The following is a 22357-nucleotide window of genomic DNA, read 5'->3' as shown; positions in this document are numbered from 1 at the left end:
GGGTCCCTCTCTCTTTCTTCCAGGGTAACATTTCACTTGATCAAATTATGAACTGTGTTCCCAGACAAAACACATCATTAAGCTGGAGCGAAGGGGGCTGTAAATAAATATCAGTAATTTAAGGGCATCACCCCGGATTTTGTAGTCGTAATTAAAAAACAAATGCCTGAAAAAAGAGAAAATGGAAAGTTAATGGTACATTCATCTATATTATGGAAACACAGCACTACTTAAATATTACCCTCATGTCTCCTCATTCCTCCATGGAGGGTCAATACACATCTGAGACCATAATCACGACTAATATGAAACCCCACTACTGCTGGATACCTCGGCAACTGAGAACGTCTCAAACCCTGCAGACATGTGTATTACATTTGTTGCTGCTGACACCTTGAACCGAGGCCATTGTGGTTTATAAGGCAAAGCATAGACAGCCTAGCTGCAAAGTCACATTAGTTGTAAAAGCTCCAAGGCAACAGGGAGCCCAGTCCTTGTGCACAGTAATGAGTTAAAATGGGTGACACCTGGTTAGAACCCACTTACTGGCACTTGGTCGATCAAGCAGGAGATACGACACTTAAGCAGAGCCGTTATTACCATTCATTATTGTTAAAGTAAAGCCGTTATCCTGCAAAAAAGCCTTTTGCATGGGCCCAACTCCATGCACTGTGACTAATATCTTAGGAGATATCCCAATAAAGTACCTTTTGGCCCAAAGCACTTTACAAATGATATACATATGATGCCCTTCACTGCAGCTGCGCCTGGAGAGGTGGGTACCTTCAGCCAGCATGCGGCGTGAGACTGGGTGCAAGAGAAGGATGGTACAGGACACCAGGGCAAATCCGTCGTCTTCCTGAATGCATGATGGATTTTCTAATGTTTGGCCAGAGCAATCAGGACATTTGAGCCAATATAAACCTAGCTTCTTGGAGACTTTTAGAAATCGTAGCCCAATTGAAATCAATGGCAAACTGACGTCAGTGGGGACAGCCCTGGTGTTTGGATCACTAAGTCATCTCCTGTAGCTCACCCTCAAAGTTCCACTTGCATTTTAGGTGCTTTAGACATTCCACAGCCTGTGGTTGTGAATAGCCTAGAACACACGTCCTTGCTTTGCTCACTTTCAGAGTCCACAGCGTTCCTGATATCTGCGTCAGTGCCATTGATTAATGAGCTAATTTTCTCCTCCAGCAATCTCAGACCAGTGAAACGTGCTCCTCGTTGCCAAGGTCAACAAGATTAAAACAAATTTGGAGTCTCTAGGCCAAGTTATTTTTTGACAGATTAGGAGGCAAAAGTTAGGGGAAATCTTCTAAAGTGAAGCCCACCTCTTTTTTTTTTTTTTGGACCCCCTCATATTCCACGGACACCCTTCTCCAGTTTGCTTCAAGCTTGGTAGGAAAAAAAATTATGCTGGCATGAGATCGTCTTTGTGAAGTTTCAAGTGGATTTGGTTTAGTTTTTGCAAAGTTATTTCGAGTCAAGTTAAGCCAGATAATGAAAAGCTGGCTTCCCCCTTAGCTATGGCGGGCCTAACCTCACTCCACGGGTATGGTCAGAGTAGCTTTATGATGATATGCAGCTGCTGGACAGCTGACTTACTTCCTGTTTGCTTTGGAGTGTCTTCCCTCCAGGAACAGCGCTGGGGGCTTCTCAGAGTGTGTGCAGTAGCGTACCCTGCAGTTGTTCAGCAGTGATTACAGTAGATGTTCTCAGAACTAGGTTCAGGCTGGAACCAACAATTCCCCCACTCTTCTAAATCTTGATGTATGTTTAATAATGAGGCTCCATGGGTGAAGAGCCCCAAAATCCCATGGGCCTAAGAAGTGCTGCTTAAACCCCACTCTTGGATAACGCTGCATCACTTGCCCTGTATTCCGAAATCGTTTTCCTGTGTGACTTCCAGTTCTCAAGAAAAATAGCTGTGTGTGTGTTGTGAGTGGGGAAGAGTCTGGAAGGCACTGAGCACAATTAAAGATCTAGGCCCAGATCCACTGAAATTACTGGAAGTTGGGAGCCTAAATACCTTTGTGGATCTGAGCAGTACAGCCTAGATCTCAACTCTGTCACACCGTTTTACGTTAGTATATCTCCATTGATGTCAGTGGGGACACACTCACATAATGGTTACACACCCCGTGTAATGGAGTGGACACTCAGGCTCCTGTTTCCTCAACTGCACCTTATTCAGTGAACGCAATTTATATTAAAATGTACTAGGAATCCAATTGGGAGAGAGACAATTCTGGAGCGAGCAGGAGCCCCTGGTATAAACATGGCCCCTGGTACAAATCAGAGCAACCCAAAGGCTGCTCTAATTTACACCTGGCTGCCCATGGCCCCAAGGCATTGCTCTGGCAGCTGGAATTAGCCAGACTGCAGAGGCACTCCTGACACACCCTCTTTTCCCAGCCATCTCCCCAGTGCCCAACTGCTGCGATGGGGCACAGCTTAGAACTACATCAGCTCAACAGTAGCTGAGGGTTCCCTATATGCTGAGGAACTGGTTAAAGTGGCACCTTGCACCTCTGGGGCCTGTAGCGGTTACTAGGCATATAACTATCCCAGTACTGGGCCCTGTTAGAACCTGCCACTTTCAAACTGAGCTCAAAGGTACGTTGAGGCAATGTGGATAAACGTCACGTATAAACCACAAGCTTCCACAGCCACCTTGTTAACCATGAGTTGACTGCAATACAAATGACCAACGATAATGTCAAAAGGCTTCAAATCACGCAGTAGTTCTGTTGCACAATGGGTTGAGCCAGGGGATCTGCTGTTAACTACTACTGTAGCTGTGGTTAACCATTTGTGACTATGTCACACACTCACACATATATACACACACACATTGTCTCAGGGCCAGATTTCCATAGGGATTAGGCACCTAAAGATGTCGATGTAGGCACTTTTCTGCATCATTAGATGCCTAAATAGCTTATCTGCTTAACGTCCCATTGAGTTTCCTTTCGCATTTCTCTAGAGCCTTTATTGGAGAACCTCAAAGCACCTTAAAGGCCAACTCCAACCTGCCCCTTCCGCGCCCCCCGCCTTCCTCGGTCATGGAGGTTCCTACGGTAGCAGTGCTGTTCGGGAGCAAAGATCATGAAGCAGATGCACAGTGTGTACAAGACATGTCACTTGTCCCAAACTTTTCCTGTGAGGAGATGGGAGGGAGAAAGCATGGGAGAAATTTGGTTGCAGGAGTTCTGGGGGTCTTTAGCTTTTGAAAATTGGTCCTATTTTTAACTGTGTAATTTATATAGAAAGTCTTATATAGGCCCAGTGTATTGGTGAGTCCATCAGAGAGGAGAGGGCCTTTCTCTTTGGCAGACGTTTAACTTTTGCTTGAGAACTTTTCTTCCTCCTCCTGGTGCTCCGTCTGCCCCTTTCTGCAGTTCTTATGGCGACGTGCCTCTTGTCCCTTTCCATCAACAGGCAAGCATTGCGTGGCCATCGCGTGTTCTGTTGTCAAGTAACCTTTGGCCATGTTTACCCTCTGCAGTTCTGTTTGTTTTCACTATTACAGCTGTTGTTACCTGCAGTGACATTCTTGGCTTGAAGTTCCATGGATTGATGGGTTGCCAGTATACAAGAGTAGGACCGCGTGGCAGCCAACCAGAAAGCCGCATGCCATTTATTTTCCTTCTGACAAAATTGTACAATGTGGAAACATGTTGCCATCCTCAAGACATGGCCTCCTTGAAGATGTAGCCCCACCCAGCTCAATCTCTAGCCAAGTTTTTAAAGGAGGTCTGTGTGGACATTCAATTTATGTCAGTCACTGGCAATCTTATCACACCTCTGCTGCTTGTGGCGACTCCGTGATCATCAAACACAAATTTCAACCTAATCATCAATGCCCTAATGACCCGCCCTCTCCTCCTTTGGACATCTTTGAAAAGGGTAACAGCTCTAAGGGCACATAGCATAACGTAACTGTCTGTATGTTGTACTCCCTTCCACAAACTGGAAAGAGTAAGCATTTAACAGTTTCCCTATATTGCACAATATCACTGTTGTAAGAAAAATATATTTAACTAAGAATATCAACTTTATTAATACTCTTTTGAATATGGAAACAACCAAGCACTCTTGGATCAATCACCCCCAAAAGCAAAAAGCTCTGTGTAATTCGCTATTGGACTCCAAGCACGTAAATCTTGACAGCCAGGACTGATGAAAGCTCCTTTCTGATCTTTTAGATTTCCCGCATCTTTCTTCTGTCTAAGGTTACAGGCTGGGTGTCAGACTCAGGCCGTCACTTGATGAATTATCCTTTTGTTCTTTTTCCTCTGGGTAACTTTATTAAGAATTTATCCATTGTTGATGATATTACACAAAATCAATGGGGTGGGACCGAGGGGTTTGAAGTGTGGGAGGAGGCTCAGGGTAGGGCAGAGGGTTGGGGTGCGGGGGTCAGGGCTGTGGGGTGGGGCCGAGAATGAGGCATTCACAGTGCAGGAGGGGGCTCAGGGCTGGGGCAGCGGGTTGGGGTGCGGGGCGGGGCTCTTGCTGGGGGGTGCAGGCTCTGGGGTGAGGCTGGGGATGAGGGGGTTGGGGCATGGGAGGGGCTCGGGCAGAGGGTTGGGGTGAGGGGGGGATGAGGGCTCTGGCTGGGCGTGAGGGCTCTGGCGTGGGGCTGCGGATGAGGGGTTTGGAGTGTGGGAGGAGGCGCAGGGTAGGGCACAGGGTTGGGGGGCAGGGGTGAGGGCTGCGGGGTGGGGCCAGGGATATGGAGTTTGGGGTGTGGGAGGGGTGAGGGCAGAGGGTTGGGAGTGAGGGCTGCAGGTTGGGGCTGGGGATGAGAGGTTCACGGTGCAGGAGGGGGCTCAGGGCTGCGGCAGAGGGTTGGGGTGAGGGCTCTGGCTGGGGGTGTGGGCTCTAGGGTGGGGTGGGGATGAGGGGTAAGATTCCTTTCCTCTCCCAGGCTGGAGAGCAGGCAGAACTGGATTACTGGCATGGCTGTGCAGAGCATTACGACTGGGGATGTACACTGATTTAACTGGATTTGTTGTTTTAACTCTTATACAAATATTTCAGCCTAGTAACCAAGATGAAAGGAATCTAAAAGGGTAAATCTTCATTAATGTGCATAGGGAGGTAAAGGCGGAACTCTATTATTGGGGACATGGCCATCCGGAAAGCCAGATATTGTAAACAGGTATTTCTCTACCTATTTATGACTCTTCTCGGTCTGCGCATCTCTTATCTTGGACAATGAAAATCAATCAAGGTGCTTCCAAGTTCTCAGTGCTGTAACACTCGGGTTGCGAACACGTGATGGAAATTTGTCCTTGCTGTAAAACCAGTGTTTTCAATGGAATTTAAAAGCATAACAGGGGGAATGTTTTTCTGTGGGTCTTAAGGGTTTGTTTTTATAAAGCTCTTTTTTTAGATAAAGTGGAGCTGTCCCCTTACTAAGGGCTTGTCCACGCTGGGGATTCACACTGAGATAAACTGTACCTGCACAAGTCATGGTTAACTGGGCATGGATTGTCTACACTAGGGGCTTGCACAATTGCAGCTACGTTGGTGTAAAATCACCCAGTGCAGACAAGGCCTGCAAACCAGACAGTCTAGTACCCACAGCAATGCACCCCTAAGAACCACTTATAAAGGACAAAGGAAAGAAATGCCAACTCCTAAGCAAAGACTGAGGCTGGAGATGAGGAGTTCACAGTGCAGGAGGGGGCTCAGGGCTGGAGCAGAGAGTTGGGGTCGGGGGGGGTGGTGAGGACAATGGCTGGGGGTGCGGACTCTGGGGTGGGGCTGGGCCGGGGATGAGGAGTTCAAACTTTTGGGTGCAGAAGGCTGGCTCCCCAGGGCTGGGGCCAGAGAGGACTCCCCACAGCCCTCTCACTGCCAGCAGGAGCGAGATCTGCGGGAGCTCGTCTCCTCCCCCTCCCCCCCCGGCACGACACTCACCCACACCACAGGCTACCCCTCAGGAGGTCCAGACAGGATAAGCCCCCTAGGAGTTGCCTGCCAGGGCGGGGGAGGCTGACATGCCACTGCACCTCCTCCCTGCCTCCAGCACTGTTCCCTTCTCAGGGAGCAGCCGCCCGGTCCCCAGGGTATGGGGGAGGCGTGCGGGGGCAGCAGGTGGGGAACATTAGTGGAGCCAGGTGCCCGGGGCCCTAAATTTGCTGAAACATGGGCCCATACAACTCACCAACCTTGTCTGGAGCCACAAATGCCAGAGGAGCAGGCAGCCGATGTGAGTTCCCCACCTTCCCAGGGGCGGCCATGGGGCTTGGGCTTCCGGCTTCCTCCCTAGGGTGGCGGGCGGCAGGCTCTGGCTGTGGGGCTCCATCCCCCAGCTTCAGGGCTTCAAGCTCCGGCTACGGGCTCACCAATCCCCCATTGCCTCTGGACCCCGCCAATTCCCTCGGCCCTACATCGCCCCGGCCTCCGGTGCCTTCCCACCCACTCTATCCAGGGCTTAATTTGTCACCCAGTTTGTGCTGGGGCTGCGTAAGTCTGCCGTAGAAAAGCGATATTTCTGTGTTTGTTAATATCACTTTTCACTGCCTCCCAGCTAGCTAGTAAATCTGCTGTGAAAAGTGAAGATTAACAAACATACAAATATCAGTTTTCACAGCAGCAGACTTACTAGCTAGCAACTCTTTAAAAAAGGAATCTAAAAAGCAAAGGAAATAACAAAAAAGACATGACCTTGCAAAGCACCTTATTTAGTTTCCATTCTGTTTAGGTCCAGTAAAGAAAAGGGACAATTGTACATTATTTTTTTTATTGAGTCAGCACAAACCCCTACTTAAATAAATGACAGTGATTTGAACGTGGATATGTGCATATTTGTTTTTCCTAAGGTTAAGTATTTTAGGAAAAATTATCAGAGCGGCCACCAGCAAGAGTTGGTGGCCGCACTCTGAGGCCACCAAAAAATTTCTTGTGAGAACCCCTGGCCTAGCGCATCATGGGCACTACCTGAAATAAATGATCATCTCTTTAGAATTTCATATCTCGAACATGAGAAGAGCCCAGTGTGACATGCATTTCCTTTGCACATGTCTTGATTGGTGGGATTAAGGATCCTAAGTTATCTCCTGGATAATTTAAAACCATTGTTCAGCTGTAGATCTACTTCCATATTGTATGTAACTCTCCCTTGACAGTAATTTTTATTATTACTGATGATGAATTAAAGGAAGTGGAGTGTTTTTAACAGAACCTCATGGTTGGAGCATGGGACTGCGGGGCAAGAGATGTGGGTTCTAATGTCTGATCAGGGAAGGCTTGCTGTGTATGTAAGGAAAATTATTTGCTCTCTTTCCCTGTGTCTGGTTCACAGGATATTGAGGCTCAATCCATTGCTGCTGTGGAACTACACAGAGGTATTTGAAACTATAAATGCAAAGTGGTGCTGCTGTTCCTTATTAGTAAAAGCCAGTTATTCCTCATTTGAAGCTTCACGTCTGTGACATCCCCAAACTGATTGCTTGAGAAGGGACTGGTGTGACAGAGTGGGGAACAAGGAGGAGGGGAAGATAACTGCTCAAGCAGCAAAGATCCATTTGCCAGGAAAATATCAATAGTGATGACAGAGGCGGGGGAGATGAGGAAAGGAAAAATGAAAGTGGCATCAAGCATAAGGCAGGACTGTTTCTAAACAGACATTATGGGCGGGATTTTCAAAAGTGTGCAGGGTTGCCCTCAATCTGCCCCCATTAAAGTCAGTGTGGCCAACCCCAAATGTTCCAAAATCATGAGTCTCATACCCCCCAATCATGAGATTGGCTTAAAAAATAAAAATGCACCATTGGTTTATTTGACTTCTGGGGTTTGAGTCTTTAGGAGTCACATTTTTTAGCTTTTCTCTATAACCATTAGGTCTAGAAATATACTTTGTTTAAAATGAAAGCTGAGATTCTCACATAATAACATGACTCCAGGAGTTGGGGCTGGAAGAAAAACACGAGAGATCGTCAGACTCATGATAAGAGTTGGCAACGTTGCAATGGTAACACTCCCATTGGCTTCAGTGGGATAGGATAAGCCAAAACTGAGCGCATTTGATAATCCTGGTCAATCTTTGAAGTTTTCTGTCAAGTAACAGCTGCTTTTCAGGGACCAAATTATGCAGAAAGTCCAGAGTAACATCCTGATTTTGACCAAAGTGCTCTAGATTTAAACCATGGTTACTGAGAGCAGAATTTGGCCTTAATAAAATAAAGTTTGCCAGAAAATGGCTTATGCCAAAGAAGTCAGGCTGCGGATTAATCAATGGAAAGTTTTATTAAGTAAAACAGAGCAATTTATTTGTGATTTTTTTCAACCAATTTACAGAGTCAGAATGTTTCAGCGATGGCATAAGGGGCATGCATCATGCTAATGGTGCAGAGATCTTACCAATTAGTTTGCGCAGAAAGGTTATCAAAAAATGCCAAAGTCACCCTTCGCCCTGGGATTTGGGCTAAACTAGACTGCAACTGAAATCCCTTTTGAAACGTGGCATCTAGAGAATGCAACATGAGCCTTGGGCACAACCAGTTGCCAGGCCAGTGGGCGGATAGTCTCAGCCTCTCAGGCTGGGAGAGCAGAACTGGGAGGAACAGTGAAGGGCGTGGGTTGTATTCTAGTTCCCGTTCCCAAGGGGATGTTGAGCTAACCTGTGCTCTTGTAACAAGCCCTCTACTGCTGCTAAGAGCCACTGACTTCCCACCCAGTTGCCATTCTGTACGTCTCACTACTAATATTAGCTTGCTCCCCCATCCTACAAGAGGAGGCTCTGGGACAGAGAATCAGCACAAGGATCCCTGATCATTCCCCCAAAATGAGGCAGTTCCCCAGGGAGGCTAGGGCCAGTCTGCACTGGTAAACCCCGCTCCTGTGTAGCAGTCCGACTCCCCTTGTGGTCCTTCTGGGGCAGCTTTGCAGAATCCCAGCACTGTCTCAGGGAGCTCCGTGGCCCTGGAGGAAAGGTGACGTGTCTGCCTGGCTCCCTATACCTCTCCACCACAGCCTGGCCAGGCCCTAGGCCTGCCATTAGCCTGGCTCCCTATACCTCTCCACCACAGCCTGGCCAGGCCCTAGGCCTGCCATTAGCCTGGCTCCCTATACCTCTCCACCACAGCCTGGCCAGGCCCTAGGCTTGCCATTAGCCTGGCTCCCTATACCTCTCCACCACAGCCTGGCCAGGCCCTAGGCCTGCCATTAGCCTGGCTCCCTATACCTCTCCACCACAGCCTGGCCAGGCCCCAGGCCTCCAAAGTGGGCAGGTATACGGTGCCATGGAAGCAACTGTTTCCTCTTTCCCATCCCATTTGTGGGGGACACTGTGCACCACTGTAGTGAACTGGCTCATGTCTGTTTGCACCAGTGCCCTCTCCTGGGTGACAGAATTGCTCCTCTTTGGGTCACATAGACCATACAGTACTCGGTTTTGCCAAGCAAAGTGCAGCTCCTCGCATTGTGCAGTTGCAATGGAAGATTCTCATGTTAACGGCCTTTTTTCTCCTCCTCCCCACCAGGACTCTCTGCGGACTGTGGCGCCAAGCGCCAGGAGCATCTCTCTAGATTCTCAATGCCTGATCTGAGCAAAGATTCTGGAATGAATGTCTCAGAGAAGCTGAGTAACATGGGGACGCTGAATTCCTCTGTGCAGTTTAGAAGTGCCGAGTCAGTCCGTAGCCTCTTGTCTGTGCAACAGTACCAAGATATGGAGCCGACCTTGCGCGACCTTGCCAATCCCGTCAGTTACAGAGAGATGCCGTCGCATGGAAGGATGCATCAGAGTTTTGAGTACGACAGCGGGATTCCAGGGAACAAAATTCCTGGACAGGATAGTGTTAGGCTTCCCCCTATGAGCGAGCGCACCCGCAGACGAACTAATCTCCGGGATGACGATCGGCGTTACCGCCCGCACAGACCCCGGCGGTCCAGGCGCTCCCGCTCAGATAACGCCCTCCATCTGGCCAGCGAACAGTGCTGTCGATTGAAAGAGAGGCCCTCGCCGCGAGCCAGAGAGGACTATGACCAATTCATGCATCGGAGAAGCTGCAGGGAGACGCTGGAACAGGGCCCCCGCAGAGACCTGTATGGTCAGTGTCCAAGGACTGTGTCGGATCTTGCTTTGCAGAACCATCTGGGGGAGAGGCGGGGCCCCTACTTTGCCGAATATGACTGGTGCTCTACTTGCTCCTCCTCTTCAGAGTCTGGCAACGAAGGCTATTTCCTCGGGGAGCCAATCCCGCCACCGGCCCGTCTCCGATACGTCGCCAGCGAGGAGCTCCCGCACAAATATGGACCGTATGGCATGCCCAAGTCTTCCACATTGGGTGGCAGAGGACAGTCGCACAGCCGAAAAAGACACAAGAGCAAAAACTGTATCATATCGTAACAGTGTCACTGCCTGGGCACTTTCTGAGAATGTAAATTAACTCATAACCTTGCACTGTTTTAGATCTTATATGCGCTTTTTATTGTAACAAAAAGCCCTGAAGACCGGGGATTTGTCAGAAGGTTGTAGATTGGCTTCTATAAGTAGTCATAAATCGTTGGCACGGTGAATATATTTTGCACATTTTACTTTGGAAAAAAACAATTCACTTTAGCCTGGAGTATTTACCTAGTATTGTCCCTCTTTTTCCTAAATACTTCTACTCCTTTAAGTCCAGTTTGTCTGTATGGTTTAGTTACCCCTGTTCACTGTAATCAATAGCTCGTGTTCTCCTAATGCGCTTTGGTTTTCATTACCCATTTTGGTAAGTAATTTGTCTCTCAGTCAGTGCTGGAGTCTAAGTTATTTCCATGATTGTTGTAAATGCAATGTAAATGAGAGTTTGGAGAAAATATTTTTGTATTTTGTAATATCAGAGGAATTTCTATATCTTAGGAGTCACTGGGAAACGGCATGCACATTCATAATTGTTTTCAGCCAGAGCTAAACAAATGGTACTTCAGAATTCCTTCTCATTTTGCCATCAAATGTATTAAGTATATCAGTGAAATCTTGGGGGTGGGGCAGGATTAAGTCTTTTCATTCCTGGGAAATCAAAAGAACATTTTATGCTTTGTTCAATCTTAAAGAGGTCTAGATGGCGTTTTGGAGTCTGCTCACACCTTCGATTTTCAGTTACTCTTATCAGTGACATACAGGAGTCTTTACAATTGCAAAAGTGACTTTTTTGTCAAATAGAATAGAACCAACTACCAAATGTCTGCAAAGTTTTAACAACCAAAGTTGGGGAAGGAATTTTCCATCTCTGTAGAGAATGCTGATGTTACTAAATTTTGAACTATTATTTGGAGTAAATAAAAGTGTAAATGGTGCAATTGTGTGATGTCAGCATGACGTCGTTTTGAGTATAGAATTGTCTTATGGTGCTCTAGTTTCCTGGATTATGTTAACTGCTGTTCATTACCAAAAGGAATCTTCAACACTGCCTACTACATAGATCATTATAAAATGAATACAAACTAATCACATTGGGCTTCATTCCATCTTGGAGCTATGCCCTGCCAAGTTCCCTTGGAGGTCAATAGGAGTTTGGCATGCATAGTCCAAGGGTGGGATTGAGCCCATTATTTGGAGCTAGAATCAATCTACAAAAGCATCAACATGGTAGAGTGTTATATAAATAGGACTCAAATGTATTGTGCTGTGGTGGATGTGAGTTTTTCTCTGTATGCTTTAAACCATTTGGGTCCTGACATCAAGGTGTGTCCCCTCCTGTGCCCACATGGGACAGTGCAGAGGGCAGATTTTCTGTAGGGTTGTGATATGGGTGCAGTTTCTTTCACATGTTCCCAGCCAGGGTGTTGCCAGGTCACGACAGCTTTTGTACTATACTGTGGAACCAGTATAGTACTCAACCAGTCGCCCATTGGGGTTGATGGTAAAATTCCCATTGATGTCAGTGGCAGAAGGAGCCGAGGTACAAAGGCATTTAGGTGCCTAAAGATGCAGCAAAGTGGGATTTTCAAATGCTCCTAAGCAGGTCAGACACCACTGAAAGTCAATGGGAGTTAGGCACCTAGTGGGGTTTACAAAAGCACGTGTCTGCATAGTTAGGCACCGAAAGACCTCTATGCTCCTGACCCATTCCTGCAGTTAGAGCCACAAAGGCAGATTCCATTGCAGGATTGGGACCAAACGTAACGTGTTTTGTAACTGGGAACAAACTATTGCCTGTCAAAAGCAGTGAATGCGGGAAATCTTGAAGATGGAGGTCTCCATACCACAGACTATTGCTAGGAAATTTTTGTTGTTTGTAAGGAGAATGTGATGATGATTATTTTTTAAAAAAAAGAGAGAGACACGACCAAGTATTAAAACAACAAATGTTTTTCCAGTTGGAATAAATGGAAATATTGATCCAAAGGGGAAAAAGACCAATGTGTGTGTGTGTGTGGTTTTTTTTAAAGAATGTCTATTACTTGTGAAGTTATGAGTCATCGTTTTCATTTATTTTCAGTCTGTTCTATTATTAAAGCACAAAAACTAACTAAATCCCCTAGATCAGTGTTTCTCAACTTTTTTGATACCAGGGACCTGCTTGCTGCCTTCCTAAACTCTGTCAGGGAGATCTCAGGAACCGGCTCCGGTCCACAGACCAGTCATTGAGAAACACTGCCCTATATGATTTGATTTTGATGGTTTATTGAGAAATCAGCATCGTCCACATATAGGAGCTCCTTGGCAATCGGCTGTGTTAATGTGACTCTGATTCACATTTTACACATGTATGGCCATTTCCTCAACTGATGAAAATTGGCATAGCTCTCTTGGAATCTAGAGTGACACCAGTTTTCATCAGGTGAGGCTCTGACCTGTAATTTATAAATCATTTTTCTTACTAAGAATCCCAGCTTTTTAGATGGTATCCAAAAGAGTTCTGGTAAGTAGGGTCAGTTGACTTCTCTCAATGACAAATATGACATTAATCGCAGGGTACTTTATATAATTTTGCGTCTCAAAAATACAGTTTCACTCATTGTCACTGATTAAAAAACACAATTAATCTCTTAGGTCCGCACACTGTCTTTCAGATCTAAGTGCTTCACATAACTGAACCTCCTGAGAATTAACTCTCACTTGTATAGTCAATTCATAAATTTCTTGGCCAACATTTACAAGGTTACTGCCTTCTATGGCTTTGCATTACCAACATTAAAATGGGAAGAAAAGTCTTCTGATAAAATCAGTGGCTATAATGTTACATTTGCCGGTTACCTAAACAGGAGGTCAAGGCTTATCACCAATCAGAGATGATTGCTACAATATAATCCCTCTCTAAGGCCCTAATCCCCCAGGCTGTTCTAGGTATGGGCCACTGACATGGAATGGCTTTGCAGAAGATAAGAATCTTAATGAATGAAGTCAGAAAAGAACTAGGGCCATTCCATAGGTGCTGAAAATATGGCCCACGTTGCAATGCCATGCTAAAAAGAAAGGATTGTTGTGTCTGGGCATGCTCATTCAAGCCAGCCCCTCTCTTCCTGCTGCCAGGCCACAATCCCTACCAGGCTGCTGTTGGCCTCTTCCTCCTCCACACTATTGCTGCCTGCTGCCTGGGGAAGTGAGAGCGGGATCCAGGCAGCAGCAGCCCTGCAGAGGAAGCAGCCAGCGCTACCAAGCATGCCAGGCCACAGCCAGTTCCCACCCTGCCAGTTCCCATGTCCCAGAGGCGCTTTCTTTGTGCTGCTGCCCGGGGAAGTGAGCACAGAAGCACCTCCAGGGCATGCGTGGCCAACCTAGATCCTTCCCACAACCCACTGGTGCGTTGGAAGCCACTGCTTGGGAAACACTGTGTAAAGGCACTCGTGTAGGAGATATTGGTTCAAGTCTCTGCCCCAAATCAGGTAGAGCAAGGACTTGAAACATGGTCATCCCCTAACCCTTAACCCTTGGACTATTGGCTGTATGGACAGGCCTCTCTTTTTTTTTGCAAGCAAGGTCTGGGTTTCAGCTACTAGAGCATGGGCTGCCATAGGACTTAACGCCACGAGAAGCTTCATGGCTGAGAATCCTGAGCAGAGGGAGATACCTCCACCTAGGCCATCAGTCAGGACTAGGGCCCAGCTCAGTGGGAGTTAGGCACCTCCATAATTTTGAGGATCTGGGACCCATGCACTTTGGGAAAGGTTAGCCGTAGTCTGAAGTTGACACTTGCCTTTAAAGAAAAACTACAAGGATGGAGTAAAGTAAAAGTGAATATATTAAAATCTGAGCAGCCCTATCAATGAGAGTGTCATAGGTGAAGAGAGGCAATTCGAGGACCACTGCCCTAGGATTTGTTTTGCTAATTCCTGTCAAGGAGCTCCTCGATCCTTTCGCAGGACAAAGAGAAAAGCTTGGGGTTTTTAGCAGGAGGAGGAGTGGATTGCTGTTTCATGCAGAAAAGCGAGAGATGCCGTGGGTCGCTGTCAATTTATTTCCCATCATCCTTGCATTGTTCTTTCCTGTTTCCCCAACATTGTCATTTCTCCATAGAAACTCCTTACTTACCAACAGACAAAGTTCACTTATAGCTGTCTTTCTGTCACCTAACACTGAGGTTCAGTCGGCAAATAAGGCCAATTGCAATTGTATAAAACACACAAGATGAACACTGGCACCAATTCCAAAAAATGGGGGAATATTTTCACAGACATGTTACTGAAACAACTTCTTTGAAATTTCAAAATTAAAAAAAAAAGTGTGGACCCTCCCTTCTTAAGTGGCTGAATAATGCGAGTAGTTATTTGCGGGAAAATGTGTCAGTTTTTCCCTGTTTTCCGTATTTATGAAATTTTAAAAATTGTTGACATCGCTTGTGGATACAAAATACTCATTTTCTGCTAAGAAGCTAAGCAATGAGCCTCTCCAGGCTCCAGACTATTCCTTATATTGATGTCTCCAGTCTTCATTAAACAGCAAATGTGTTCATCCAGGGCTACTTGGAAAAAGCAATCTCTCAGAAGTTCCATGTACAATCTACCCCTTGCTTAAATCCCTCTCTCCAATATTTTCCATGGCAACGAAATTAAATGAAGGCCAGTCACATCATATAGACAATTGAAACCTGCTTCTCTCCTGTGACAGAGAGAGAGAGAGAGAGAAGTCCTTTGCCATAGTCCCTGCTCCCTGCCTGAGGGATGTGTAAGCTTTGCCACGGTTGAAAGCCAGCGAGCTGGTTTACTATCTTGGGAATATTTGGAAGGCCCACAATAAGGTAGGAGAAGGGAGGATGCCAGCTCTTTAAAGTCCCTATGAGTTCTCACAATACGGTTGAGATTATAGGCCCCCCATAGGAAATAGGAAGCAATAAAAGTTTAGCAGTTAGCAATCAAAGGAGCACGAGTGACAGAACCCATCAGTTTGGGGGAGAAGTAAGCCCAACCTTTGGTGTAGCAACAGCACAGAGAAGGTTCCTATGGCCATGTGGTCAACCCACTGAAAGTTTAGAGGATAAGATATTTACCCGACAGCATGGATTACCACCTAAAACTCCAAACCCCGGGTTCCAGATCCTCAGTGATATTTAGGCTAATTCCTATTTATGGCCTGATTCTGTAGCATTCTCCGCTATACACAGGTGCCACAGTCACTGTATCACACCCAAAGGTACCTCCTCTCTCAATGCAATTTTATGACTCCAAGAATACAGCTGTACTAGAAGGGGGAACCCAAGAGCAAAGGCATGCAGGACTGTTGTCCCACTCAACCTAGGCAAGTAACATTTTGGGGCAGAGAGACCCTTTTGGGCAGACTTATTGCTGCACACCGCACAGAAAATCTAGGCCAAAATTTTCAAACATGCCTGCTAATGGTAGGCACCTAAAATTATAGCTAGGCAAGTGACCTATGCAAGTGATCTGATTTTACAGCACCTAGTACAGTGGGGTTCTGGGCCATGCCTGCGGCTCCTAAGCACTATAATAACACCAATAATTCCTTTTCGTCGGTGGAGTTATGTCTATTAGAGCCGTGTTTCAGATGAAGAAAAGCAGGAAAAAAAGAAAGTACCAATAACGCTTTTATCAATTATTCGTGTCTAGCAACTCCAGCCATGAATCAGTGCTGCCCAGTGCTGGTCACAAGGAACAGAGAGTCCCTGCACCAGAGAGCTTACAGTCTAAGGATCAGGCATGTGACAACGGCGTAGCTAGATGGGAAGTACAAGGCCGCGATGAGTCAGTACGGGTCAGCATGAGGGAAATGGTGATCTTAGCACTGCCTGACCACTGTTGAATTATTTTAGGCATGTGGCAGAGGAGAGTTTTAAGGAGCTGAAGGGGTGTTCTGTCTTGAGCCCCAGGAATGATAAGCATGGTTTCAGGGGTGAGGGGAACTCCATTTTTAATCATGTTTTTGTCTGTCATCTGGCTGGGTTACAGCTTTCTGACCTGGAGTATTGACAGTTTTGTGAGATATGCTACTACAGGGAAGACTTTGCATACACATGGCTTTCCCGCAAAGGTCATTTCACATACAGCGTGTAGGACCAGATGTGACCTTGCTGTTCGGCCACGCTGCTGTGGGTGTATTTTAGGGCAGTCTAGATACTTGGGACCTGCGTCTCCTTTATACTAGGGTAGCTACTGTCCACCTTGAAAGATGACTGCGTAAGCATAGTTCAGCTACTGCGTGTCACGCTACAGCACCACGCATGGTTAAAACGTCCAGTTCTCAACTGACAGTCCTTACCCCAGCTAATCGTGTGTAAGGCAGAGGATGGTGGCCTACTCGTCTTGAGGCCTGCTGTGCTTTCTTTTCTCTCAGCCACCTCCCTTCAGCCTCTGTGACTCCCTGATGTAGTGCAGCCCTCCAGCGTTGCCTGTTCCTAACTCCCTCTTCCCACGTGTTATGTCAATATTGAAAGTGTTCAAGTCCCTCTGAACCTGGAACCTGCGCCTACATCGGCCCAGTGGCCTTGGTGCAGCCACGAGGTCCCCTGCAGGAGAGCCTTTGGAATGCGCCTATTGGCCATTCCGTGCAAATGACTAAGCCAATGGAGCTGAGGCTAGTGATTAGACTTGGCAATTTTGCTTTCTCAAGTACTTCAGTGTCAGGGACTTGATATTTAGAATATGGTGAGGACTATGGGTGTGGAAGTTGTTTAGCCTTCTCTCATGACTGCTGTACATGGGCCAGGTCTTGCCACCATGCAGCAGCAGGCTTAGAACGCACATCTGGTAGACCTGTAGCTAGTTGTTCAGTGTTAGTTTCCTGTTTTCACACATGCATTGGTCAGTTGGCCAAATGTGGTATCTTGCCAATGTGAGAATTAAGCTATGCATCTGGAGTTAAGTTTGTGCACAAGTTTTGCTATCTATGAGCTACTGTGTTGGCAATGTCCAGCAGAGCACACTAGCTATTCTAACTTCTGGTGCAGTCAACCCACCTTGTGCCATAATCATGGTCTTCTTTAGACTGATGGTTAGTCCAAATCCATCATAAGCAAAGTTGCTGGAGCTCCTCTTCACTGTGCACAATGAACACTGCAGCATCAGTGAAAAGTTCTGGTATCAGCAGGTGTTTGACATTGCCTTTATCTCTTAGACATGCACTGGTGAAGCATTTTCCACCTGATCTTGCATGAAGCTGTACATCCTTGGGGCTAGATGAGACAGCGTGCCAAAGCAGTGAGGGAAGAATATTGGTGGCAAAGCGCCTCCTGGTTTGACAGCACTATGGATTTCAAAGTTGTCTACTTCATCATCATTATACTGGACTTGGACTATAGTCTTCATGCTACCACGGAAGGATCAAATCAGATTGAGATTTTTGGTGTGGAGGAGGCGGGGGAGGGGGGAGGGAACCAATTCTCTCTTACAATTGGAAAAGGCCCTTTGTGCTGACCAGGTCAAAAGCCTTTGTAAGATCAATGAAGACCATGTAGCGAGGTCTTCCTTGGTCTTGATACTTGTCTTGCAATTGCCTTAGTGTGAAGACTGTGTCGATCGTTGATCTGTCCACACAAAAGCTGCACTGACTGCTGGGATACACCCATTCATCAATACCTTAGTCTTTTGAGAATGACCCATGTGAATGCCTTGCCTACAACACTAAAATGATAGCTTCCTCTTTAGTTGTTACAAACACTATGATGTCCTTTGTTTTTTATATGTTATAATGTTGGCATCCTTTGTATCGTGTGGTACCCCTTCTTCCCTCCAGCAGGCAGGCAAGACATTGGCCAGATGTTTAAGTACAATCGGTCCTCCTTGTTTCAGTACTTCAACTGGAATTTCAGGTTTTTTTCCTGTAGGATTTCCTGTGGCCAGGGAGGTGGTTGCCATTTTAAGCTCATTCATCAATGGTTCTATAGCAATGCTTTAATAGGCTGGAGCCTTGGGCATCACATTTAGTGCTGCTTCAGAAACAGTGGTTTCAATCAAATAGAGTTTGTGATAGAATTCCACCCAACCTTGCATATGTTTGCTTCTGTCAATGAGGTCTCTATTAAGAGATTTGAGTGCGGCAAACTTCTTGGGTGAAGATCCTCTTGTGGTCTTGATTCCATCAAATACACTGCTTAGATCTCCATTCTCAAAGGCTGTTTGCATCTTCTTGCACATACCAACCGCTGTGAATGGGCACATTGCCTTGCTGTTCGTTGCAATGCATTCTAGGCCACTCTGAGTTTAGCACATGTCTCAGGACATGTGGTGGTGGAAGTATGCAGTACAGCTGACTTCAGTAACTGGAAGCAGTTCTTCAGAGTATGCTGCAAACCAGTCTTTATCGCATACAGATTTTTTTTTTAACCAGAAGTTAAGATTGCAGCCACATGGCTATTAGTCTGAGTGCATTTCATGCTACATTAGCATTCAGGGGAGGTGCAATCAATGACATCGCTTCCCTGAGATTTGTAGTAAATTGGAAACACCTTCCTTGGTCTTTCGTGTTGTTGATGTTAACAGCTGGTTTTGGTATGATGGAATTTCCACAGAGAAAGCCTTTTTTTGGCAACATACACACTTCTGGCCTGTGTCACCGTCTGCATTGGGAAAACGGAGAGTATGGAGAACATCCTGTTGGTGTTTTCTACAAGTGACAGTTCAATCCAGTTGGTGCCAGGGTCCAGCTCCGAAGTGTCTCCACCAGCCCTTCTGGAGGGGACCACCTTGGAAGCACGTGTTGGGTAATGCAAAATCGTCGGTGGGTGCAGCGCTCCAACATTCTTTACCCATTGTCGTTCATTTTTCCCATCCCATGGTGACCAATGCATAGCGACCACATCTTGTGATCTGACCCAACTCTAGCACTGAAGTCTCCTGGTAGATAGAGGTCCTCACCCATTGGTAACTTACTGATGACACCACGGAGTTGCTGATAGAGCAAGTCCTTTTCTTCAGAGGTGGAGGAAAGTGTTGGGCCATATGGAAGGGTGAAAATGACAAAGCAAACGGTGAAGGATATTCATGTTGCAACGGGACATTCAACCACAGGTTCTAATAAGGTTTTGACTGCAAAACTCACCTCGGGTTCGCAGCAATCTTGTTTGCTTTTTCCAAAGTCGAACGAGATGTAAGCTCATGTAGTGAACCTGGGGCAGCTAGGCTGGTTTCGGAGAAGTGGCTATGTCTACATCAAGCGTCTCCAGCTCTCCGTCAATGATGGAGGCCTTTCTTGGATCACTGACCACCTCTAGATTGTTTGTTTGTCATTCCTGTGCATGTACAAAAAGAGCAACCAGTATAACCAAACCTTTGGCATGTCTGCCTTGGCAGACACTAATAAGCAGCAAAGCCCCCACTCTTGGCAGCACCAACTGGGCCCAAAGTCTTGGAGGCCAAGACATTCAGAAGCCAGCATGGCTGCAGAAGATGCCAGAGGGCAGAGCTGAGTTGCAGTGCCGTGTGTCTAACATTTTTCCCCACCTTGCATTTGGTTCAGGGTTTACACCTCTCACTTTTATTTGATCAAGAACTAGCTGCAGGGCAGCAATGCCAGAGGGAGATGCTCCTTTATGGGTACTGGTTTTCATTCAAGTGGGTATCTGGCATCCCGGCCTCCTGCCCCCCCTCCTCCCCATCACTCAGTGAGTGGTGGGGTTCCTGGTTTAGGTACCGAGCACCCGACCCATGGTATGTTGTACTAGGTTCCATGGTGCCAGGAGCAGGCCATAAAGGCCTGACCTGACTGCATGTATACTCTGGACCTTTTATACTAACAGGGTAAACAGCAGAGATTTTAAAGCCAGAAGGGACTGTCCTGATCCTCGAGGCTGCTCTTCTGCATAACACAAGGCAGAGAATTTCACCCCGGGATTCTGGCAGTGGAAGGCATTTTCCCTCTAATTTTCAGTGAATTAGGCTACATCTTTCCTAAGAATGTTGCAGCATTGCCATTGTTAATCTCTGTTTTAGCACCTCTTTCATCCTGATTCTCAGAGCTCTGCGCACCCATGGCTCCCATTGAAGTCAAGCTCTGTGGTCAATGGAAGCCTAAGGGCTGAGCCGCTCTTTCAGAAACCAGGCCATTCGTAATTCAACTTGAAGGACTGTGTCTTCCCCCACCCGCCGGCCATCAGCTGCTTTCCTTTCAAGCACATCCAACACCATCTGTAAGGGATCGAGGCTGTGAAGCGGAGCTGCTATCTGGCTCCTTCTGCCCTGCTTGGAGTCTTTTGTGTGGGCTGCCTCCAGGAGACTTTTTGAACATTTTTAGCTTGAGCTCTGTGCCCTGCAAAATGGAGCTAATGCTTTACTGATGTCTGCGCTACAGATGGAATTTTTCAATAAGATTGCAGTGAAAGAAACCAGGCCCTTTCCCCCAGAGGCTTGATACAACTGTGTGTGTCGAGTAGAAGGAAGCTGCCTATTTGCAGGATCTGTCTACGCGGCAGAGGTCTGAACGCAGCCTGTGTAGACCTACCTGAGCTGGATTTGCCCAAGCTAAGCCCTGGAACCGATAGCCGTGAAGCTGCAGTCGCGCGTTCTGCACCACAGGCTGGCTACCTACCTGAGCGCTGACTCAGGGCCCCCGGGGGAGGCCTGTACGCAGGCTGCTAGCTCAGGTTGCAAGCTGCCCCGCGATTAATGTCTGAGCGAGTTATATGTGCTGCACTCACATCGCCCGCTTGCAGTGGAGAGGAACCCACGGACGCCGCGTCCAGTTTCTGTCCCGGCATCTGGGAGAAAGCCGCAGGCCGAGGTGCGTGAAATCGCCCAGGCTTGCTAACTAGCCCTTCGAAAAAAACCACCTCAGCTTAGTCACCATATAACCGTGGTGGGAGAGAGTCAAACTTCCATTTTAAATTGAGGGCCCGAGGCTGGGGCAGAAGAGTGGGGCTCCGGCCTTCACCCCATCAATTCCCAGCAGAGCTAGGAGAGGCCGAAGGGAGGTTTGCACACTGATCTCGTGGCATCATGACTGCTGGGTGAGTGACAGTCACCTTCATCCAGGGAGAAAATTAACCTCACCTTTAGCCCCACAGCTATTCTGCCCTTTGTTTGGCTTCCTTCCCCTGCTGTCCTTTCTCTGGTTTTCTCCCCCTTCCCTGTCTCTGTGTGGCTCTTCTTTTCTCCCCTCTGCATTTCCTTCCCAGGAACTCCTCCTTCTCCCCATGGGAGGTCACAGCCAGTGCCTTCCCAATCCTGTCGGATAAGATCTGCACGGGGGAATGGTGATTCCCTGGCTGGGATGATTTAGTTGGGGATGGGTCCTGCTTTGAGCAGGGGGTTGGACTAGATGGCCTCCTCAGGTCCCTTCCAACCCTGATATTCTACGATTCTATGAGTCTATGATACGGACAGTGGTAGCACGAGATGTTAGACTTAAGAGTGTAAGTACGTGGGCATGTTCACACACCTCGAAGCCACTGTTTCAGGCTGGCTGCAGACTCAAGCAGCCTTCGCTGTTTCAGTTACACTCTGGTCACGTGGGGGGGAAGGGGAGGGGCAGGGCCATAAAGTGGGCGGGGCCTAAGGTTGCCAGGTTTTCGACCAGGACGTCCGGTTGAAAAGGGGAACCTGGCAGTAACCGACCGCCACCACCTGGCAACTGCGGCTCTTCCCACCCCCCAGCCTGATGGAGAGACCTGGCTGCTCCTGGACAGCGGCAATAACCTATCTACCACCCCCCACACCCCACTGTGCCCCGATTTCCCCAGGCCTTTGCTCCAGGGACAGACACCCCACACACACCCCTCTGTGCTCCAGCCCCTCGCTCTGGGTTCCCTGCATCCTGCTGTGCCTTGATTAGCCTGGCACCTCGTTCTGCTCACCTCCCTCCTGCCCTGCTGTGCCCCGATTTCCCTGCCAATTACTCCAGGGACACCCCCACCGAGCTGTGCCCCAATTTCCCCAGCCCTTTGCTCCAGGGACAGACACCCCCATCCTGCTGTGCCCTGATTTGCCCAGCCCCTCACTCTGCCCCACCCCCGCATCCCGCTGT

General features: G+C 47.5%; 1 protein-coding gene across 3 annotated transcripts in view; it reads left to right on the top strand.

The window, feature by feature from the left end:
- The window catches only part of PRICKLE2 (prickle planar cell polarity protein 2), a 195311-nt gene extending 182823 nt beyond the window's left edge, over window positions 1–12488 (top strand). For all 3 annotated transcript variants that reach the window (XM_073350993.2, XM_073350998.2, XM_073350995.2), the window contains one exon: window positions 9501–12488. In XM_073350993.2, coding sequence (XP_073207094.2) covers window positions 9501–10369 — 869 coding nt within the window. In that variant the 3' untranslated portion in view covers window positions 10370–12488. The remainder of the gene's footprint in view (window positions 1–9500) is intronic.
- The last annotated feature ends 9869 nt before the right edge of the window (window positions 12489–22357 follow it).

The sequence above is a fragment of the Lepidochelys kempii genome, chromosome 7 (assembly GCF_965140285.1).
Source record: "Lepidochelys kempii isolate rLepKem1 chromosome 7, rLepKem1.hap1, whole genome shotgun sequence".
In the NCBI taxonomy this organism is placed as follows: Eukaryota; Metazoa; Chordata; order Testudines; family Cheloniidae; genus Lepidochelys; species Lepidochelys kempii.
The sequence above is the reverse complement of the archived record's forward strand: the minus strand, read 5'-3'. Positions and strand labels throughout refer to the sequence as shown.